The sequence below is a fragment of the Epinephelus fuscoguttatus genome, linkage group LG18, assembly GCF_011397635.1.
Source record: "Epinephelus fuscoguttatus linkage group LG18, E.fuscoguttatus.final_Chr_v1".
Classification (NCBI taxonomy): domain Eukaryota; kingdom Metazoa; phylum Chordata; class Actinopteri; order Perciformes; family Serranidae; genus Epinephelus; species Epinephelus fuscoguttatus.
The window spans coordinates 863,408-886,712 of record NC_064769.1 but is presented as its reverse complement, the minus strand read 5'-3'; the positions used below and the strand labels follow the sequence as shown (position 1 = coordinate 886,712).

General features: G+C 43.4%; 1 protein-coding gene across 4 annotated transcripts in view; it reads right to left on the bottom strand.

Annotated features, from left to right (window-relative positions):
- The window catches only part of prrc1 (proline-rich coiled-coil 1), a 68,050-nt gene that overhangs the window by 36,886 nt on the left and 7,859 nt on the right, over nt 1-23,305 (bottom strand). For all 4 annotated transcript variants that reach the window (XM_049604085.1, XM_049604087.1, XM_049604084.1 and 1 more), the window contains exons 3-4: nt 18,496-18,876; nt 9,848-9,993 (exon numbers count right to left, since the gene is read on the bottom strand). In XM_049604085.1, coding sequence (XP_049460042.1) covers nt 9,848-9,993; nt 18,496-18,876 — 527 coding nt within the window. The remainder of the gene's footprint in view (nt 1-9,847; nt 9,994-18,495; nt 18,877-23,305) is intronic.

Here is a 23,305-nt window from a genome sequence, read left to right as displayed (position 1 = left end):
AGCACCTCAGGAATCCGAAGAAGGCAAGTAGAAACATTGATTCCAGTGTTAAGTCGACTGTGGGGGAGATGTAACCGGAGCGCAGAGTGTGTATATAGCGGCAGAGCAGATCGGAGGTGAGGGGGAGGCGTCTGGCTGTCAGCGCTGGTTCTTGCTTTCGTAAGCCTTTGATTAGCATGGTGACGTGAGCATGCGAGATTGATTGACAAGGGAGGCCGGTGGATAATTTATGGAATAAATTGATACCAGCTAGACATGTTTGTATGCTGGAGGCCCGGATTTTTGTTACGGTATGACAGTGTGTGATGAAGTTGCACATGGACAAGGCGTCCAGAGAGGGAAACGGTAGATGATAAGTAGTGTGGTAATTCTTGAAAGAATTCCAGCTGGTGAGGTAAGCGGATAGCGTGCTTGGTGCTAAACTGTTAAGGATGGCCTCTTGGGAGGTGTGAGTGAGATTTGCCAGATTAGGATTTAGCTGAATATGGTTGCTGAAAACGGTGGGATTGGTGTGGGATGGACATCCGAGTCTGGAGCCAAGCATCTGAATTTCTGGAAAGAGAAGCGGGAGAGTGAGTCAGCAATAGCGTTGTGGTGACCGGGAATGTGAGATGCACGGAGGATGAATTGATGCTGAGCGGAGATGAGAGTGAGTCTGCGAGTGAATGGCATGATGACTGGGGAACGGGAACGGCCTTTATTGATTATATCTACTACTGCTGTGTTGTCAGAGTGGATATTGATGCATTTTTTGACCATTCGTGCCCCCAGATTAGAGTGGCGATGATCACGGGGTACAGCTCGTACAGAGCAGACAAGGGAGAGCGTGACTCTGTGTCGAGGGACTCGAACTCGGAGGGCCAAGCGGCAGCAAACCACCTCCCCCCGTAATACCCGCCAAAACCTACGGAGGGAGCCGCGTCCGTGTAGAGTTGAATGTCCTCGGGATGGGTGATGAAGTCGTCATAGAAGAATGAGATGCCGTTCCAGGATGACAGAAATTGCTGCCACATGCGCATTTCGGTTCATACTCAGAGCGCAGTCAGCCACGATCTGGCTGACGTGCTGACATATTGCGGTAAGCGAGTTGTGTCATTTCCGGTGTTTCTGTGACAGTGTCTCTGTACTGCTCTGGTGAATTCCACTTGCCTGCTTTCTCACCTCAGTTGCTTTAACGCTGCTTTTACGTCTACTTCAAGTCATAACCCACACTGGTTCTGTTTAAGCACCTATAGCTCTCCTCCTTTCTACGACTTTCTCGCTAATCTCTTAGCTGTTGTTTGCACGCTCTTAGCCTTGTTAGCTACATTAGCTTAGCCATGACTTCTCCTTCTCCTGCTCTTTCCTGCTCGGTGTGTCAAATGTTCAGTTATGCCTCTGCCTCCTTTAGCGACAGTGGTAATTGTAACAAGTGTAGCTTATTTGCTGCCTTGGAGGCGAGGCTTAGTGAATTAGAAGCGCGGCTCCGCACCATGGAAAACCATTCAGCAGCTGCGGTAGTTAGCCAGTCCCCTGTAGCCGGTGCGGAGCCACATAGCATAGCCTTAGCCTCTGCTAACTGTCCTCCGGTAACTCCCGTTCAGCCGGGAGGTTGGGTTACGGTTTGCCAGAAGCATAGCTCCAAGCCGAAGCCCACGGCTCACCACCAGCCTGTTCACGTTTCCAACCGCTTTTCCCCACTCAGCGACACACCCGCTGAGGATAAAACTCTGGTTATTGGCAGCTCTATTCTGAGAAACGTGAAGTTAGCAACACCAGCAGCCATAGTCAAATGTATTCCTGGGGCCAGAGCGGGCGACATTGAATCAAATTTAAAGCTGCTGGCTAAAGCTAAACGTAGATTCAATAAGATTGTTATTCACGTCGGCGGCAATGACACCCGGTTACGCCAATCGGAGGTCACTAAAATTAATATTGCCTCGGTGTGTGAATATGCAAAAACGATGTCGGAGTAATAAGTAGTAGTAATTTAAATCCCTGACAACCCAGAGTTGAGACCAGGACTCGGAGACGCAGTCCTAAACGCCTCTCTGAGCTTCTAGTTCAGTTACCCAGCCATAGTTTTAATAGTTTTATACAAACGGTGTCTGTCCCCCGACCGCCTAAATTATCTAAATCTAAAATTAAACAAAGAGGAGTTGTGCATAACAACCTCATAAAAATTAAAACCTCTTCTGTGACAGAAAGACAAAACAGGAGAATTAAATGCGGACTGTTAAATATCAGGTCTCTATCGTCTAAAGCAGTATTAGTCAACGAATTAATATCAGATAATCATATTGATTTACTCAGTCTTACTGAAACCTGGCTGTGTCAAGATGAATATGTCAGTCTAAATGAGTCCACTCCTCCCAGTCATAATAATACCCACATTCCTCGAGGCAGCGGCCGAGGAGGGGGAGTTGCAGCCATTTTTAACTCTAGCCTGTTAATCAGCCCTAAACCTAAACTAGATTATAATTCATTTGAAAGCCTCGTTCTTAGTCTTTTACATCCGACCTGGAAAACCTCGCAGCCACTTTTATTTGTTATAGTGTACCGTGCTCCTGGCCCGTATTCTGAATTTTTATCTGAATTCTCAGAGTTTTTATCCAGTTTAGTTCTTAAATCAGATAAAGTTATTATTGTAGGTGATTTTAACATTCATGTTGACGTTGATAATGACTCCCTGGCTACCGCGTTTATCTCATTATTAGACTCCATTGGCTTCAGTCAGGGTGTACATGAACCTACTCATTGTTTTAACCATACCCTCGATCTAGTTCTGACGTATGGAATTGAAATTGATAACCTAAAAGTCTTTCCACAGAATCCCTCGCTATCAGATCATTATCTGATTACTTTTGATTTCTTTTTACTCGATTACATGCCACTCAGCAACAGTTACTATACTAGATGTTTATCAGATAGTGCTGTCGCAAAACTTAAGGAAAAGATACTTCGTCGTTAAATTCAATACCAATACCTTCAGTAACAGAGGTTTCCCGTGCCGACTTTAACCTCTCCCGAATTGATCATTTTGTTGATAGCACTGTAGGCTCGCTACGAACAACGCTCGACTCTGTAGCTCCTCTTAAAAAGAAGTTAAAAAAGCAAAGAAAGTTCGCTCCTTGGTATAACTCTCAAACCCGTAAGTTAAAACAAATATCGAAAATTTGAAAGGAATTGGCGATTAACCAAACTGGAAGAATCTCGTTTAATCTGGACAGACAGTCTCAAAACTTATAAGAGGGGCCTCTGCAATGCCAGAGCAAACTATTACTCAGCTCTAATAGAAGACAATAAGAACAACCCCAGGTTTCTTTTCAGCACTGTAGCCAGGCTGACTGAGAGTCAGAGCTCTGTTGAGCCTTGTATTCCCTTAGCCCTTAGCAGTAATGATTTTATGAGCTTTTTTAATGACAAAATTCTAACTATTAGAGGCAAAATTCATGACCTCCTGCCCTCAGATAGTACCTATCTAACCTCAAACACAGCTGTAAAATCTAATATATATTTAGATTGCTTCTCCCCAATTTCTCTTCAAGAATTGACTGCAGTGATTTCTTCATCCAAATCATCAACGTGTCTCTTAGACCCCATCCCAACTAGGCTACTTAAGGAGGTCTTTCCTTTAGTTAACACTCATATATTAGATATGACTAATATATCCTTATTAACAGGCTATGTACCACAGTCTTTAAGATAGCTGTAATTAAACCTCTACTAAAAAAGCCCACCCTGGATCCAGAGGTGTTAGCCAATTATAGACCAATATCTAATCTTCCCTTTATGTCAAAGATCCTTGAGAAAGTAGTCGCAGACCAGCTGTGTGATTTTCTCCAGGATAATAATTTATTTGAGGAATTTCAGTCAGGATTTAGAGTGCATCATAGCACTGAGACAGCTCTAGTTAAAATTACAAATGACCTTCTGATTGCTTCAGACAAAGGACTTGTCTCTGTACTTGTTTTATTAGATCTTGGTGCGCGCTTGACACAATTGACCATCAAATTCTGCTGCAGAGACTGGATCACTTAATTGGCTTAAAAGGTTCAGCACTGAGCTGGTTTAAATCTTATTTATCTGATCGCTTTTCAATTTGTTGACGTTAATGAACCATCCTTACGCATTTCAAAGTTTGTTTTGGAGTTCCGCAAGGTTCTGTGCTCGACCAATCCTGTTTACTCTATATATGCTTCCTTTAGGTAACATCATTAGAAATCACTCTATAAATTTCCATTGTTATGGATGATACTCAGTTGTATTTATCAATGAAGCCAGAAGAAAGCAATCAATTAACTAAACTCCATAATTGCCTTAAAGACATAAAAACTTGGATGAGCACCAATTTCCTGATGTTAAATTCAGACAAAACTGAAGTTATTGTTCTTGGCCCCAAACAACTCAGAGACTCTTTGTCTGATGACATAGTTTCTCTAGATGGCATTGCTCTGGCCCCTGCCACTACCGTAAGAAACCACGGAGTAACATTTGATCAAGATTTGTCTTTTAATTCTCATTTAAAGCAAACCTCACGGACTGCATTTTTTCATCTGCGTAATATTGCGAAAATTAGGCCTATCCTGACCCGAAAAGATGCAGAAAAATTGGTCCACGCTTTTGTTACCTCAAGGCTGGATTATTGTAACTCTCTATTATCAGGTAGCTCTAGTAAATCCTTAAAAACTCTCCAGCTAATTCAGAATGCAGCAGCACGTGTACTAACAGGAACTAAGAAACGCCATCATATCTCTCCTGTTTTAGCTTCTCTGCACTGGCTCCCTGTAAAATCCAGAATTGAATTTAAAATCCTACTGTTAACTTATAAAGCTCTAAATGGTCAAGCTCCGTCATATCTTAGAGAGCTCATAGTACCATATTATCCCACCAGAACACTGCGCTCTGAGAACGCAGGGTTACTCGTGGTCCCTAAAGTCTCCAAAAGTAGATCAGGAGCCAGAGCCTTTAGCTATCAGGCTCCTCTCCTGTGGAATCATCTTCCTGTTACGGTCCGGGAGGCAGACACCGTCTCCACATTTAAGACTAGACTTAAGACTTTCCTCTTTGATAAAGCTTATAGTTAGGGCTGGCTCAGGCTTGCCCTGTACCAGCCCTTAGTTAGACTGACTTAGGCCTAGTCTGCCGGAGGACCCCTCTATAATACACCGGGCCCCTTCTCTCCTTCTCTCTCTCTCTCGTATCCTATTACTGCATCTAGCTAACCCGGCCATTCTGGATGTCACTAACTCGGCTTCTTCTCCGGAGCCTTTGTGCTCCACTGTCTCTCAGATTAACTCATATCACAGCGGTGCCTGGACAGCGTGACGTGTGTGGTTGTGCTGCTGCCGTGGTCCCGCCAGATGCCTCCTGCTGCTGCTGCCATCATTAGTCATACTTCTTCTGTTATTATACACATATGACTATTGTCACACATGTATACTGCCAGATATTAATACATACTTTCAACATATTGTACCGCAGTAACCAGAACTATAACTATAATATTATTACTTTCATTAATGTTGTTGTAAGATACTGTCATTACCTGCATCTCTCTCTCTCTCTCTCTCTCTGTGTCATATGGATTACTGTTAATTTATCATGTTGATCTGTTCTGTACGACATCTATTGCACGTCTGTCCGTCCTGGAAGAGGGATCCCTCCTCAGTTGCTCTTCCTGAGGTTTCTACCGTTTTTTTTCCCCGTTAAAGGGGTTTTTTGGGGAGTTTTTCCTTATCCGCTGTGAGGGTCTTAAGGACAGAGAGATGTCGTATGCTGTAAAGCCCTGTGAGGCAAATTGTGATTTGTGATATTGGGCTTTATAAATAAAATTGATTGATTGATTGATTGATTCGGTTTTACAAGTGTCGTCCAGAACCACGTGGTCGTGGAGAGAGGGAATGGATGCAGCTTTGGTCAGCAGTTGAGAAAGAAAAGATTTTGCCTGTGGAATTATGCGGATGGCGTAATTGAGGTGCCCGAGGAGAGCGAGCAGCTGGCGTTTGGTACACCTGTCTGTCAGAAGATAATTAGACAAGAGCAGCGAGATGCGCTGCACTTTCTCCAAGGGCAGTGAAGCCTGGAATGACATTGAGTCCAGAGTGATGCCCAGAAACTCAATGGATGTGCCAGGTCCTGAAGTTTTTTCTTCGGACAGAGGGACACCGAGGTCAGAAAATGCAGATGTAAGTGTAGTGAGACCGTGGCGAGGAGGTGAGGACGGGGGAGTCACGACAAGAAAATCGTCAAGGAGATGAAGGACGTAGGGGAGCCTGTAATTGTTGGAGAGGATCCAGCATAGAGCCTCGGATAAGGAGTCAAAGATTTTGGGACTGCTCTTGCAGCCGAAAGTGAGACGCACGGAGAAGTAGTAAGCCCCCTTCCAGCAGACACCGAAATAACACCAGAAGTCGGGGTGAATGGGCAAGACCTTGAATGCACTCGTGATATCAGCCTTAGACAGCCATGCTCCGTGTCCCGCCAGACGAATCAGTGCCATGGCGTGGTCAATGGTGGCGTACTGCATGGAGAAATCTGGGCTAGGAATAAGGCTGTTGATGCTCGGGATGTCTGAGCCGTGTGGGGACGACAGGTCAATGATCAGCCTCTTTTTTCCTGAGTATTTGCGTGTGGCGACACCGATGGGACTGATACGGAATACGGGGAAAGGAGGATGATCAAAAGGGCCTATCATAAATCCCTCAGTGACCTCTTTTGCCAGTAACGTGTCAACAGTGTCGGGCTCAGTGAGAGCGGATTGAAGATTGTGACATGTGTGGGAAAAATTAGGAAGCACCTCCATGCCGGGGTGAAAACCGTGAGTGAAGCCAGAGATGAGAAAATCGGCAAACTGCCTATCAGGGTGATCACTGAGAGCAGCAGCAAGTGCACGTACCTTGATGGGCGTGCCGAGGTGACGTTCTAGTCATGCTGTTGTGTTGGTGGGATTGTGGGGGCAGGTGGTCCTGGCGTGAGCGCCCCCGCAGAAGGAGCAGACGTGCAGGAGATGGCAGCCGGACGAGTTGCAACCCCACTGATTGAAATTATTGCACACCATCCTGCCGCCCTGATAGAGGATCGGCCGTCCTCGCTTGTTGACGCCCTTTGGCACCGGCACGTTGACAGTGGGACGTGCGTCCTTAGCTCTGGGGATGACAGGAGGGGGGAGTGCAGCGGAAGACAGACGGTCGAAGATCGGAGCATTGCGTGGGGTGGTGGGGCGGGAGTGCGGTGGAGGAGCCCTGATAGTGCATGCAGACGCCGGGTGAGAAGGGGCGCCACATAAGTCGCAGGAGAGGGAGGAACGAGCTGCGAAAATGCGGCAGTATATTTCTGAATCGAGGGCCCCCCAGTATGTCCCCTGGTTTAGCTGCTGCAACCGGCCGGACATGGTCGGTGTAAAATCCCGTCCCCCCGAAACGCAAAGCCATGTCCAACACGATGGACAGATAGTGGTCCAGCTCTGATCGACAGTGAGGAAAAGCAGAGCAGATGACATCGCGAAAAAGGGAGAAAGCGAGAGCAAACTCGACAGGAGTCAAGTCTTTGGACCTGGTTGGCATTGACTGCTTTAATAGAACTGGACCGAGGACAGTCTGCAGTTCCCTGGGTTGACTACTGTCGAAAAAAGATGGCTGAATGAGCTGGGCTAGGTCTACATAATTACCGGACAGTATTTGCTGGCGCAGTGAGTGCGAGACGGGTGAGGGGCGGTGAATGGCAGAGGCCGGTGGAGCTGGTGGTGTGGCTGTGGCCAGAGTGTAGATGGCAGCAGAGGAAAAAACATTAGGGTGTTGGAGAAGGGAGGGGGTAGGGAGGGGGTAGGGGAGGGGTAAGGAGAGACACGTCGGAAAGAGAGTGGAAGGCAGTGAAACACCCGCCGGAGGAGCCTGTTGTGCTGCGGAACGGGGCTCCTGGGCTGCGATGCCAGCCGGAACAGGATAGTTGGAAGGAAGGGTAGAGGAAAGGGATGTGGGGATGGAGGATGTGTGTGCACGGGTGAGAGTGGAGGCCTGCGAGACAGGGAGGAGAAGAAGGCAGATATGGCGCGTGACATATCTGCGTCTGAGGGAGCAGGCACAGGGGGTGATACGACCTGACCCCCGGCTGGGGGAATGAATGAGGGAGGCTGCTCCAGCTGGAGTGGTGGAGGCGCCGTGACGTCACCGACGGTGACGCTGGCGGGAGTAGGCCTCGGAGGGCGACCCGGAAGTGCGGCCGGCTTGGGAGAAGGAGCTGTGGCCTCGGGAGCCCGGACAGCGGCTGAATAGAGCTGGAACAACCTGGACTTGTTGTCGCTGCGGTGGAAGGGGATGTTTTTTGCCCTCAGGAACCGCTGGAGCCGAGCAATGGTCCGATCCCTGATGTCGGGCTCTTGCTGTGGACATGGAGATGGTGGAGATGGCTGAGTTGAGCGTGACGGAGCCCCGCGGGAGCGGCGAGGTCAACTAGACGCTGCACCGCTTCGGGAAGGAGGAGGAGAAGACCGCCGCTGGCTCCCATGGTTGTGGACGTGGCGTAGATTTCCCACCCGCGAGGACGGAGGAGAGGAGGCCTGAGATCCACTAGGAGTTGGGGCGATCTCGTTGATGGAGCCCGACGGAGAACCACGGCGAGACAGAGGGATGTGGACCACAGAGCGCAGCTGGCTCCCCTGGGAGTTTCGGCTACCGGCAGACTGCTGAGACAGGGTCAGAGGATCACCTGGCTCGAACAGAGAGTCGTACAAGTCGTTGGAGTCTGATTCGGACAGGTTGACTTGCAACACGTGATCCATCAGTGAGTACGCACAAAAAACACACTTGCTGAGATAACCTATGTAGGGTCGCCAATGTTCGAGAGATCTGAGAGGCCTGTGGTAGAGCTGTGCTGTTATATATATGTTAGTCAGGTGATTAGAGGAGTGGTTGAGGCGTGGTCCTGCTCCTGAACCTAAGTTAAACAATTAACTCCATTTCACATAGATTGACCATGTCAGTGAGTAGAAAAACATGGGACAGACAGAACGGCTGACTGACAGAATGACACACCAACAGTTTCCGTGATTATGTACAGCATACCATACCATGACTTAGTCATACCAAAAATTTGAAAAAAAATAAACGAAAAAAAAACAAAACATTTGGCCACAGGGGGAGCCACAGCGATCGGTCGGATTTTAGCCATTTTTTAAGCATTTTTCTGTTGTTATACACCTTTTCTCCAGTCAGCTTGAGGCGTCCTGTTCTACATATCTACAAAGTTTAGTAAAAATCGATATGGCGGTTAGGCCTAGATAAGAAATTAGTGCTCTAGCGCCCCCATTTTGTTTGATCGGGTCAATAACGGAGTGGTCCCCTCAGATTATGTATGGTCATATGCCTACAATTGCGTGGTGATCAGTGAAACCCTTGCCATGTTATACACCTTTATGTGATGAGCCACGCCCTCTGCAATATTCATTGCCTTATAGAAGCTCAGTTTTCCAACTTTTGCCAAGAGGGAACTTTAGATATTGGTCCCTAGATTATGTACACCGAGTTTCATGCAGATCGGTCAAACTTCCTAGGAAGAGATCAATTTGAAGTGTTTTTCAAAAAATTCAAAATGGTGGAAAATCTATATAACCGGAAGTTATGGGTTCTCTGTTCTCAGTTTACAATTTCAATCGGTTGCTATAGCGCCCCCCTTTGGCCACTTGATGTAATATTGCTTCATTCGCATCCTCCCATGACCCTCTACCACTGTGCCAAATTTCATATGGATTGACCAAGTCAGTGAGGAGAAAAACGTAGAACACACACACAGACACACCCACACACAGACAGAGTTTTTGTGATTATATAGTTAGAAGATGTCAAACCCAATTTGATTAGAGTAATATTACCTTAAAAAAGCCCCAGATGCCTCCACCAGCATTGGTGTGTCCAGGCACTCTAGGATCTTCCTGCTCCTCTGGGAATGTGATGGGAGACGCAGTATCTAATCCTCCTGTCATGGATGGCTGCTGAACCATGGGGTTTGGCACTATACCTGAAAAATATCAAGTCAAGGTCAAGGTAAACTTTATTGTCAACAAGGGAAATTTGGCTTGGGGTTTCACCCCTGGTGTAGAGAGGAGAGCTGTCTTACTCCTATGATCTTCCCTGCAGTCAGCATCATTTGGGCGAATTTGGACCTCAGTTGCACTGAGGGATTACCGTATCATTTAAGTCAATAAATAAAACACACATTAAAAAATTGTAATTGCACTGTGTGTGTATATTATAATTTGTTTTAACAGTGGCACATATTTGGGTGGGAACACCTAAAATGCAATGAAGGTCTGAGCTCTAACTCGGCAGTAACTGCAGTCTTCTATGTAAAATCAATGAATATGATACGTGCTGTGGTTTGACTTCTTAGGAACTTTGGATAAACTGATGTGCGGAGGGGTGGAAATCACCAGTTTCATCAAGATATGATATTATGTTGATTGTTTGGGCAATGATATGATATTTGCTGATATTACAAAGTCCGCCATGATACGACTTCAATTCCATATGATTTAGGGGCCTGCCTAATATAACGGTAGGGGAAACACTAATGTTTCAATAAAGGATAATATTAATAAGAAATGTTTTGGTATTCATATTGTTTAAATTGCCTCATTAATCAAATAATGGAAAAATAATTGTTAAACTGAGGGCACTGCTCGTGTGGCAACCTGTAGCACAGAGAGTAGCCATTTATGCTCGTCTTGTGTTTGTTTGTTTGTTTGATTGTTTTTACCCCTGTAGATCCTGATTGAGTGAGTTTATCTTGTAGCCTACAGTTTATTTTTTATCAAGTGCGGACTCTTTTCAGCCTCAATAGGCCCGTTTCCACTGAAGAAGTTCCTGGTACTATTTGGGGGGGCAAGAACTTCACAGGAACATCCTCTCGCTCGGCCCTCTCAACCGCCATGTCTCCACTGAGAGGGTGGAGTAGGAGGAAGGTTCCTGTAAAGTAACCGGGCTCTGTATGTGACATAATCGTTGCGCGACCATTTTGACCGGGGTGACGCGGCAAAGAAACAAACAAAGAAGAAGAACAACAAAGAAGAAGCAGAAGTACGAAGCAGAAGTAAGAAGAAGAAAGCAGTTATAAGAAAGACGACTATCAACGTGGAAGGAGCTGAGGTGGTTGCTGGGTTTCTGGCGTGTCTCTTTGTTTACATGGCGGTGGAAGCTATGAACGATGCCGGCTATTTTGTTGCTTTCTGTTGACGTCACATCCCGCCTTGAGTATATCCAATCAGCACCAAGTAAACCCCAAGCCCCACCCAGGATTTTTTCAGGGCCGTTCTGAGTACCTACTCTGAGGCAGGGACTTGTTTAGCCCCTGTAAAAGTTCTGGAACTCTGTCCTTCGGGGGTGGTTCCTGCGGTGGAGACACATACCAATGGCCCCGGCCCTGTAAATTACCCCAAAGTTCCCATATCAAGAGCCTAATGGGCTTGCTGTTTAGAAAAGGACTCCTTTATCGCGGGCCCTGCACTCGGATTACTTCGATCTTGGCTTGATCCCTGACGGGTCTTGCCGGGATACCTATCCGCAGGGAAGCTTACCTGCAACAGCTGATTGAGTCAACTGACACCGGGCTAGCCATAGGACTTTGGAGCATAGCAACGCAATCAATGCTGAAGTATGGATCTCGCAGTTTTTCTGTGGACAGTGGTGTTCCTGTTATATTTCCTGGACTATATATCCTGTTTAACATACGGATTTAGCCATTCAAGTCGACAGCGGATTACATACTCAAGACACTCTGCTGCAGCTGCAACATTGTTCCTATCAAGCTGCATTTTTAGAGAGACTCCCGGAGGAGGTTCAGCATAAACATCAGAGTGGCGAGAGCACCACACATAATAAAAAGGTAACAAGTTCGGGGAAGAAGGGTGGAATCCGGGCCAGACTTAAACGGGAAAATAATAAACAGTGTGCACTCCCTTCCATTCTACTAGCCAATGTGTGCTCCCTGCCTAACAAAACAGATGGAACTACAAGCCAGTGTCAACTATATGTATGAATATCGGACTGCAACTATTTTGGCATTCACTGAAACGTGGCTTAATGCCAACAACATGAGCGATGCCCTACATATTGATGGCTTTGGATCCCCCATATGACGTGATCATGATCCCATGCTCACAGGAAAACAGCTGGGGGGCGGTGTCTGTTTATATGTCAACAAGAACTGGTGTGCAACGACGGTGGTAAGGGAAGAACTGTGCAATACCAACAATGAGTTGCTGGCGGTCTCCCTGCGCCCCTACTACTTACCCAGGGAATTCCCGCAATTATTTATCATTTTGCCCCCAAATTTATTTCAGGTGATTTTAATCACTGTTCAGTGGACAAATCCCTTAAATGTTTTTATCAATACATTAACTGCTCCACCCGCTCAGGAAAGACACTGGATAAATGCTATGGATCTGTCCCAGATGCCTATAAAGCTGTACCCCTCCCCCCTCTGGGTTACGCAGACCATCTAGGCATCTTACTGGCCCCAGCCTATCTACCATTGGTGAGGAGGTCAGAGAAAATTATAAAAAACATCAAGTAGTGGACAGTAGCATAGAGAAGCTTCAAGGGTGTTCTGAAACCACTGACTGGCTCAATCTAACTTCCTCTTCCAGTGACATAAATGAGCAAGTGGACACTGTATCATCATACATCACCTTCTGTGTGGACAGTATCATTCCCACGAAGAGGGTTACAATATTCCCCAATAATAAACCTTGAGTGACCAAAGAATTAAAACAAATTCTTCATTAAAAAAAGAGGACCCTCTTTACAGGCTCTGTGGTTGAAAAAAAGGGAGGTCAACAGAGAGGTAAGAACAAAGTGGAGGAAACATTTGCTCAGGGAAACCTCTGCTCAGCCTGGCAGGGCCTCAAGAACATGGCAGCAGTAAAGATCTGGCAGCCGCAAGCCCATCCAGGTTGCAGGCTGCAGCCTGACCTCACTTCCCAATGACCTGAACTCCTTTTTCACTAGATTTGAGAAAGACAACTGTTCTCAACTTAACTCAACCATCTCCACACTTAAACCTGGTGACCCTGACCTCATTATCAACACAGAGGAGATGGTGAGTTCCTTCAAAAGTACCAAAGCGAACACTGCGCCAGGGCCCACAACATCTGTGGGCATACCATCAGGCACTGTGCTGAGCAACTAGGGGGTATATTCCAATACCTCTTTCAGTGTTCCATCAACTGCAACACAGTTCCCAAGATGTGGAAGCACTGTAAACACAGTAATTCCTATACCTAAGAAGGGTACCACTACAGTCCTGAACGACCTCAGGCCTGTGGCTCTTACCTCCTTGGTGATGAAGGCAATGGAGAGAGTCATAAAAAATTACATCACCAAGGTAATGGATCCTATGATGGACCCGTTCCAATTTGCATACCGGGCTGGCAGAGGGGTTGAAGATGCAAAAATCTTCATCTTGGATTCCATCCACAAACATCTGGAAACCCCCAATACCACAGCCAAACTCCTGTTTGCTGACTTCTCATCTGCATTCAACACCATGCAGCCATATATCTTGGCAGAGAAACTTGCCACCCGCCTCCATCTGGATCATCAGCTTACCTTGTGGATCACAGACTTTCTCACCAACTGGTCACAGAGGGTACTGGTCAATAACATCCTCTCAGACGTCCGCCTCACCTCAACAGGTTCGCCACAAGGGTGTGTGTGTCCTTTCCCCCCTCCTCTACATCCTCTACACAGATGACTGCAGGTCCACCCAACCAAACTGTCACATGGTGAAATTTGCAGATGACACAGTCATCTTGTCTCTGCTTTCAGGCTCCACACAGCATCACAGCTCAGCCTTGCAGGAGTTTGTGAGGTGGTGTGATATCTCCTGTTTAGAGCTGAATGTGGAAAAAACTAAAGAGATGATAGTGACCTTCTCTCATAAGCAGAGACAACTGGCTGAAGCAGTCACCACCACCATCCAGGGGAAGCCTGTGGAGGTTGTAGAGGAGTATAAATATCTAGGTACCACCTTTGACAGCCTGATCAAGTTCTCCTCCAGCACTGAGGACATCTTGAGGAAATGCCAGCAGCAGCATCTGCTGAGGAAATTAAAATCATTTGAGGTCAACAAGGACATTTTAAAAACATTCTATTACTCCTTCATCAAGAACATAATCACATTCTCATTTTCATGTTGGTTTCATTCCATCAATTTACATAACAGAAACCTCCTACTTTATGTTGTGAAACACTGCTCCAAGATCATTGGTCACCCCTTCTCTTTCTCACGTCTGAGATGTCACGTGACGACGTCACGTCCAAAAACGTTATCAAATGTCATCTCCCGACAACAGTTACGAGAAACATTATAGCCTATTATTAGTTGTAATTGTAAATTGTAATAGTATTAAATTGAAAACTCAACCACACATACATAAGTGCTGGACAAACAGTCATTATTTAGACATAAATTATATTTAATATTATATTAGGCCCGTGTAGACCTAGGCTATATGGGCGGCAGATTTTTTTAATGACGGTAATGAAACTGATACCGTTACTATTTTTAGATACCGCAGGATACCTTATTAATGTATTATCGCCCAACCCTAATGTGTAACTTTATAATGTTTCTTACTCACCATTGGTTTAAGTGACTGCATCTCCCAACAGAACAGCTTGGTTGAATTTCAGCCTACATGCATATTTTTCCAGCCTACCATTGTTAAAATGGAGAAGCTAGGTGAAGGCTGTCCGTTTTGAGGACAGCAGGATCTTTTTTTCCAGGACTTTTCCAGCAGAACTCAAAGGAAACGTTGGGCTTTTGACGAGGCCAGAAAGAGGCTCCAGTCACTCGGACTACACACCTATGGCCTAAATTATCCTGCAATTCTGAAGATCACCGTGAATAACACTACCAAGTCCTTTACCAAGCCCGAAGAAGCTATGGCATATATAAACACACTGGGTGGTGAAGGCACTGTACCGGACGAGTAAGTGTGAGTAATTAAGATCTTAAGATCTTACAATTTAGTCATGGCCTGTGACGAACGAAAATATAGTTCATGCTGCTGTAGCGTTTGCTGCCTAAGCTCAATGTTCTGGAGAGCTAATGTAAGAGACTAGCAGTAGCAGTATAACGTTAAGACTATCGTGTTAAGGGCTTTTGGACTCTTGTCTTGTTGTTTGTTCTCGCCCTTCTGTTTCATGTCAGAAGTTCTTCTTGGAAACGGGGCCAGCGCAGCATGCAGCCATAAATAATTGCACATTGCCGGTCATAAGTGAATGTATTCGGAGGAGCCGGCGGATGTCAGACATGACCAAGATGGCCCGGAAATGGCCGGAGTTGGCCGAAAGTAGCAGCATTTGATTGACAGACCCTTTCATACCTGCGTATCCTGCTGTAACCACCAGGTGGTAGCACAGATTTTTTTTTTCTTATCCTTTTTTCTATGACTTTATAATATTTACTTTTTGACGGTATGGATACCAACTACTCACATTATCTGACTGAGATATCCCTGTTCTTTGTGTGCAATATTCTGTGTGGAAAATACAAGTGATGGAGGAACAACAGCTTAGTGCATGTAGGGCTGATTTAAATAATTGACTGCACTCGATGGCTTGATGGCTTTAGCTTGGATGTTTATAAACGTTTTAAGCTGCTGTTGGTGAAACCTTTACTTGCCATGTTTAATCACTCCTTTGAGAAGAGAGTTCTTCCCAAAACGCTTACAGAAGTGAACATTAGCCTGATTCTTAAGAAGGATAAACCAGCGGATGTGTGTTCATCCTACCGACCTATCAGTTTACTAAATTTAAATTTCAAGATTTTATCTAAAATACTAGCCTTAAGACTAGAGAAAATTCTTCCATTTATCATTAATAATGATCAGACAGGGTTTATTACTGGAAGGAACTCATGTAATAATGTTAGAAGGTTACTCAACATTATTCAGCTGTGTCAGCAAAATAATCTTAAAGGTATGGTAGTGTCATTGGATGCAGAAAAAGCATTCGCCCGTATAGAATGGGTTTTCTTGTTTTTCACACTCAAGGAATTTGATTCAGGTAAAGAATTTATTGAATGGGTCAAGTTGCTTTATCATAATCCACTAGGGGCTGTTATCACGACTGGTAAATGCTCTCCCTACTTTGCTCTGGGGAGGGTGCCCCTTATCACCTTTGTTATTTGCGATCGCAATCGAGCCACTGGCAGAAGCCATTAGAGCCCACTCTACTATTCATGGTAGATTAATCACAGACAACATAAGATTTCCTTTTATGCTGATGATGTTTTGTTTGTTTATCACGCAACCGGAAATATCTATTATGTCAGTCCTTTCTGTTATTAATGAGTTTAGTAAATTTTCGGGTTACAAAATAAATTTTATTAAGTCAGAGGCCATCCCATTGGGTCAGGTGCACCACTCCCTTCCCCCCGGCTTATCACCCTTCAGGTGGGCAACAGAAGGTTTTGTTTACCTAGGTATTTTTATAACTCCTCTGCTGCAAAGGATGTTTAAAGCAAAATTTCAGTCTCTGCTTAAACGCATCCACAATGACCTACAGAGGTGGTCTTCCTTACCACTCTCAATGCTGGGAAGAACCTTTTTGATTAAGATGAATATTTTACCTCGACTGCTCTACAAATTTCAAATGATCCCGGTCCTGCTAAACAATAATACTATCAAGACGGTGAATGGTTGGTTTAGGTCATTTATATGGAACTGCAAAAGACCACGACTTAAATTAGCCAAATTGCAATTGCCATTGGGTCAGGGAGGATTGGCAATTCCCAACATTAGACTGTATCAAGTGGCTTCTCAATTTCGATATATAGTTGATTGGGTACGGAATGATCCAGACTCTGTTTGGCTTGATATTGAAGCATACAACTTAGGTAAACCGTTACAATTAGCTAGTCTCCCATTTATCCTGAATCGGAATAAACTAGAGATTGCAGATGGTAATTTCATTGTGAAATCCACACTAGAAGCTTGGGACATGATTAAGAAATAGGAAAAAAGAACTGATGTTTTATCTCCAATTACTCCAATACAAAGAAATACAGATTTTCTCCCAGGGATGAAGATAATGGGTTTGCTCTGTGGGAAAGTGTCGGTATCACAACTTCAAATGACAGAATGATGTCATTTGACCAATTAAGATTGAAATACAAACTATCACACACACATTTTTTTTAGATTCCTTCAAGTCAGGAGCTTTATACAGAATCCAATTCGGCATAAATTTACTCTGGAAATGTCACCAACTGAACAACTACTGTACAAAATACATAGCAGTAAGGCTATAGTAAGACGATGCTATGAGGCCTTTTATAAGTCCAATAAGGCTAACATTACAATTATGCAAACATGGGCTCAGGACCTTGGGGTGATAATAGACGAAGCTATAGAGACGGACATATGGGAGCATGCTAACAACATATCCATATGTAATAGAGCAAAGGAATCACAATTTAAATTACTGCATCGCCTTCAGATATCACCTGAACTCAGACATAAGATGGACCCAAAGAAATCAGCTCTGTGCATGAAGTGTAATAAGGAAGTTGGTAGCTTTATACATACTGTGTGGACCTGTGTGCATATCCAGGATTTCTGGGTAGAAGTGGCTTTGAAATTAGATTTGGTTTTTAATAAGGAGTTGGACCTGGACCCAGTATATTTGTTGTTGGGATTACCACACCCACGAATAAAAGGATCTCATTGTCAGAAACTGTGGAATGTTTTAACATATGCTGCACGTAAAACTATATTGCTGAAATGGATTTCAAATAAGCCACCTACTGTTTTAGATTGGCATAAGATAATATTTGACCTTTTACTCATGGAATATCTGACATACTGGTCCAGAGGGAAAATTGGTTTATTTTACCATATATGGACCCCATTTCTCGATTATGTAGGACCTAGAATGTCTAACATATTTTGGAAGGTGCTTCCCAGACCAGGGAATAACAGTTGAATGTTAAAGGAGAGGTGCTGCTGTCTGTTTTACTATTTTTATTTGTTAGTTTATTTTCTATATCATTTCTTAATTATTGTAATGTATACTTATTTCTCCATTTTATATTATTATTAATTCTTGTCATTACTATTGCCATATGATATTCTACCATGCTTGTGACTGACCGACTGCTGTGCTGAATGTTCAACTTTGAAGGGGGGGGGGGGGGGGGGGGGTAAATGTAAAAAAAAAAAAAAAAAAAAAAAAAAAAACAACTGTGTATATGTGAATAAGATGTGACACATAATTAATAATAAAGATATTCTTTTTTTTTAAAAAAAGGAGAAGCTAACATTACATCATGTTTTATCTGTATATATATATATATATATATATATGTTTTCTTGTCAGATTTGCTCACAGCTTGCAGAGCTCTGTGTCATGACGCAGCCTGTATGAACAGTCTGCCTCCAGTGTGAACCAGTAAGCCTGACTTACTGGGTAATCTTGCATCGTGTGTGTCTCAGAAGAAGACAAGCATGGTGCTTACCTGGCATGGCAGCAGGACTAGAAAATGTCGGCATCAGTGGTGTCTGTGGTGTTCGACCGGCGTGACCCCGTGTGATGTCATATCCTGCACTCATGGAGAAGTTTGATACAGGCAGGCCTGTGGGAGGGGCCGACATGCCGGGAGCAGAAGGAGGAGTTGGTCCAATGGGGGGAGGCAGAGGAGGCAAAGAGGAGGGGGTGGAAGGAGGAAACGGAGAGCTGCTTGTGAAGGGAGAGGGGAACTGGGAGGACTGGGGGGGGGGGGTGGCCAAAGGGCTGCTGAAAGCAGGGATGGAGGGAACAGGGGGGAGATTTGTGGAGACTGAGGGGGAACCAATGGAGATGGAACTGATGCCAGGCAGAGACGGAGGGCTGGACAGACCTGAAACACAATGAACTAATGTTACACTTCAGAGGCACTTGTCCCTGTGCCTTTTGTCAGCAGCTCAACATACAGTTGGTCTTCCATGGTAAAGCCCATACGCAACATATGATGTAGGGCTGTGATGCTATGGATTTTTTCTTATGGGGAAAATCGACGTATCCACGCAGTTAGGTGGTTACCACAAAGTTATATTAATGTAAAATGTAACTATCCAGCCACAAGTGGCAATCTCAAGTTCTTTATCAACCAATTGAAGGAAGCAGCTCAATTGCCCCAAATTACAGCTACAAGCAAAAGCAAGTGGGTTTCAAGCTTTACAGAGCTAAGCAAAGTCACTTCAGCTGGTTTAAAGTTGTCTAGAGAAATAGTGAGACCAATAACATACTTCTCACTCTGCAACGACTTACTGTGTGATAATGGCCTTTTTTTTTTTTACTAATATTGCTCATTTGTAGTAGGGGTGTAACGATCCATCGATCTGGATCCAATATCATCGATGCAAAGTGAAAACATCTATCCATGTCGCCATCTTTAGCATAGGCTTTTATTTTGAAAGTCTGTGTCATTGTCAAACAGCGGCAGGCAGATAGCAAGCAGCAAAGAGAAAGAGGATGAGGATAACATTATTTACTCGACTCAGACAGAGCACATGCCATGTGTAAACAATAGAGATGCAAATCTTGCGGATATATCCGCAACATCCGCGGATATCCGCAATCCACAGGTGGGTAGGCCAATGAAAATTAACATTGTAATTAGTTTCGGGTGGATTGCGGGTGGATTTGTCAGTTATATTCGTATTTAATGACCTTTAATTATATAGCAATTTTCAAAAAACAAGGCAGCAGAGCAAACAGTATTAGGCTTGAGTAATTTTACATTAGAAATGTGACAACATTCGAAAGTAGCCTATAATCTTTCAATTGTTTAAAGGGAAATTTCGGTTTATTTCAACCTGTCTCCTATTGTCCTAAATTTGTTTCAAGTCACTAGTGACATAGAAATAATAGTTAGCATGTTAGCCGTTAGGCTAGATACAGCCGTAGCCTCAGACCTGTTAAAACTTGATTGAACGGGCATCCTCTCAAGTGCAAAGTTAGACCACTAAACAAGCTTTTTCTCCACAAAGACCGCCTCATATCGTTAGGATAAATGTCAGAGAACATATAGAAAACGACATGTAAACGTGTTGTCTTACCTTACTGGTGTGGTGCCATGTTTGTTGTTTACCATTTAGCTAAGGCTGCAACCGGTCCCATTCCTTGCAACAGAGATATTCCTCTTCTGTGGGCACTGGGGTACAGCATTCACATGTAGCGTTACACCACCGATCTCCAGAGCTAAATCCTTCCAGCAGCCATTCCTCCTCTGTCGTCCTCTAACGTTACGTGTTGTGCCTCTCTCTCTCCTCCTCCGTTCTTCAATTTCACAAAGCTCTTCGTCAGTATATTCTGGCTCAAATAAATAAGGGCGGCCATTGCCTCTCGATGTGGAAAGCCTATATACTAACATTCCACATTTAGGTGGTCTTCAGAGTTGTCTTACCTTACAGTGTGTTTACCATTTACCTCTGCTTCCCAAAGCGTGGCCGAAATCTCGAGAGAACAAGCCGCAGCAGCTGCAAGGCAGAACTGGACAGTAGCCTGAAAGGTTCATTCATTTATTTTATGAAAGATTTATAGAATAATGGCTGACTTTTTGCCAGACTTCGACTTTGTGGAGGAGGAATTTGATTTTGCAGAGTTCGATGGCCGCCCTTATTTATTTGAGCCAGAATACACTGACAACGAGCTTCGTGAAATTGAAGAACGGAGGAGGAGAGAGACAGAGGCACAACAGGTAGAGGACGACAGAGGAGGAATGGCTGCTGGAAGGCTTTAGCTCTGGAGATTGGTGGTGTAACGTTACCTGTTAATGCTGTAGCCCAATGCCCACAGAAGAGGAATACCTCTGTTGCAAGGAATGGGACCAGTTGCAGCCTTAGCTAAATGGTAAACAACAAACATGGCACCACACCGGTAAGATAAGACAACACGTTTACATGTCGTTTTCTATATGTTCTCTGACATTTATCCTAACGATATGAGGCGGTCTTTGTGGAGAAAAAGCTTGTTTAGTGGTCTAACTTTGCACTTGAAAGGATGCCCGTTCAATCAAGTTTTAACAGGTCTGAGGCTACAGCTGTATCTAGCCTAACGGCTAACATGCTAACTATTATTTCTATGTCACTAGTGACTTGAAACAAATCTAGGACGATGGGAGATGGGTTGAAATAAACCGAAATTTCCCTTTAAGTCAAGAAAATGCACCTATATGAAAAGCAAATGAGCACGAACGGCTGGGCATGATTTAAATGTAAATACAATAACTTAATGTTTGGCACGGGTGCGGGTCTCTAAATTTTAGAAGATAATTACGTCGGGTTGGTGGCGGGTGGATGATTGATGAGTGCACGAGGATTTGGGTGCGCTCAAACGGCATCCGCATATGGGGTGCCGTTTGTAAAGTGTCTCACGCTGAAAATAACATCAACATTTTGCCACATTTAGCTTCAAACAATGTTTAAAAAAGTATTGTGATTTTTTTAACGTCACCTTTTACCACATTTACAGCAATATTTGTTAACTTAGAAATATATTAAATAGTTAAATCTAAATATTAAATGTGGCACCTAAATGTTAAATGTTAAATCTAAATATTAAATCTAAATCTAAATGCTAAATCTAAATCTAAATCTAAATGTTAAATCTAAATGCTAAATATAAATATAAATATAAATATAAATGTTAAATCTAAATATTAAATCTAAATCTAAATGTTAAATCTAAATGTTTTGGGTGAAACTAAATATTTAGCTAATATGCAAATTCACACTGCCGGTCACCGGAAGTACCAAAATAAAAGCTCGAGATGGTCAGACTGTTTATAGAATCAAATAAAGAATTAAAACCAACTTATCGGGGGAAATGGACACTTGAACATACATTAGCGTGATAATAACTACCTAAAATAACAAGAAACGTGTTTGGAGAAATTTTATTTGATGTGTACTTTGAGCTGTTAGTGTCCCTTCTGAGGGAATCACCTTGTTGTTTACAAATACTTCCAGGTAGAAAACCAGCGGAGTTTAGCAACATATATATATGCACATCTCACGTTTTTCACATCACTGTATCACCGTTTAGACTAATCTGGTGTTTGTAAAGCCTATAAACACTATGACTGAACAAACATTACTATCACGGTCTGAAATTAATAACATGGTTATTGTAGATTAGCAGGGCTAACAGTTAGCTGTTAGCCCCGTTAGCAGTGTCTGTAATGACTCACTAACTCTAAACGGTCCGTGAAGAAAATATTTTTTCCAGCGGATGTCTTAGTTACAACATGATTGAGCTAACTGGAGTAGTTTAATGTCGTATCCGACAATGGGAGACATTTAACAGATGACGTCCTGATAGCTTTGCTGCTGCTGCGGCCACTGGTGCTTTCTAGACATCGTGATTTCCCAAAACTGAATAAATACCACACATCGCAACACAAAACTGCTTTGCTAGCTCAATCATGTTGTAACTAAGACATCCGCTGGAAAAAAATATTTTTTCACGGACCGTTTAAGGGTTAATGAGTCATTACAGACACTGCTAACGGGGCTAAGAACTGACGGTTGTTAGCTTAGCTTAGGTTGTTAATCCCTCCGAAGGGACACTAACAACTCAAAGTACACGTCAAATAAAATTTCTCCAAACACGTTTCTTGTTATTTTAGGTAGTTATTATCACGCTAATGTATGTTCAAGTGTCCATTTCCCCCGATAAGTTGGTTTTAATTCGTTATTTGATTCTATAAACAGTCTGACCATCTCGAGCTTTTATTTTGGTACTTCCGGTGACCGGCAGTGTGAATTTGCATATTAGCTAAATATTTAGTTTCACCCAAAACATTTAGATTTAACATTTAGATTTAGATTTAATATTTAGATTTAACATTTATATTTATATTTATATTTAGCATTTAGATTTAACATTTAGATTTAGATTTAGATTTAATATTTAGATTTAGATTTAGCATTTAGATTTAGATTTAATATTTAGATTTAACATTTAGATTTGGATTTAGATTTAGCATTTAGATTTAGATTTAATATTTAGATTTAACATTTAACATTTAGGTGCCACATTTAATATTTAGATTTAACTATTTAATATATTTCTAAGTTAACAAATATTGCTGTAAATGTGGTAAAAGGTGACGTTAAAAAAATCACAATACTTTTTTAAACAATGTTTGAAGCTAAATGTGGCAAAATGTTGATGTTATTTTCAGCGTGAGACACTTTACAAACGGCACCCCATATCCGCACATCTCTAGTAAACAATGATGTTATGAGATAAAATACAACATAGCGTTACCTGCCTGGACGAGC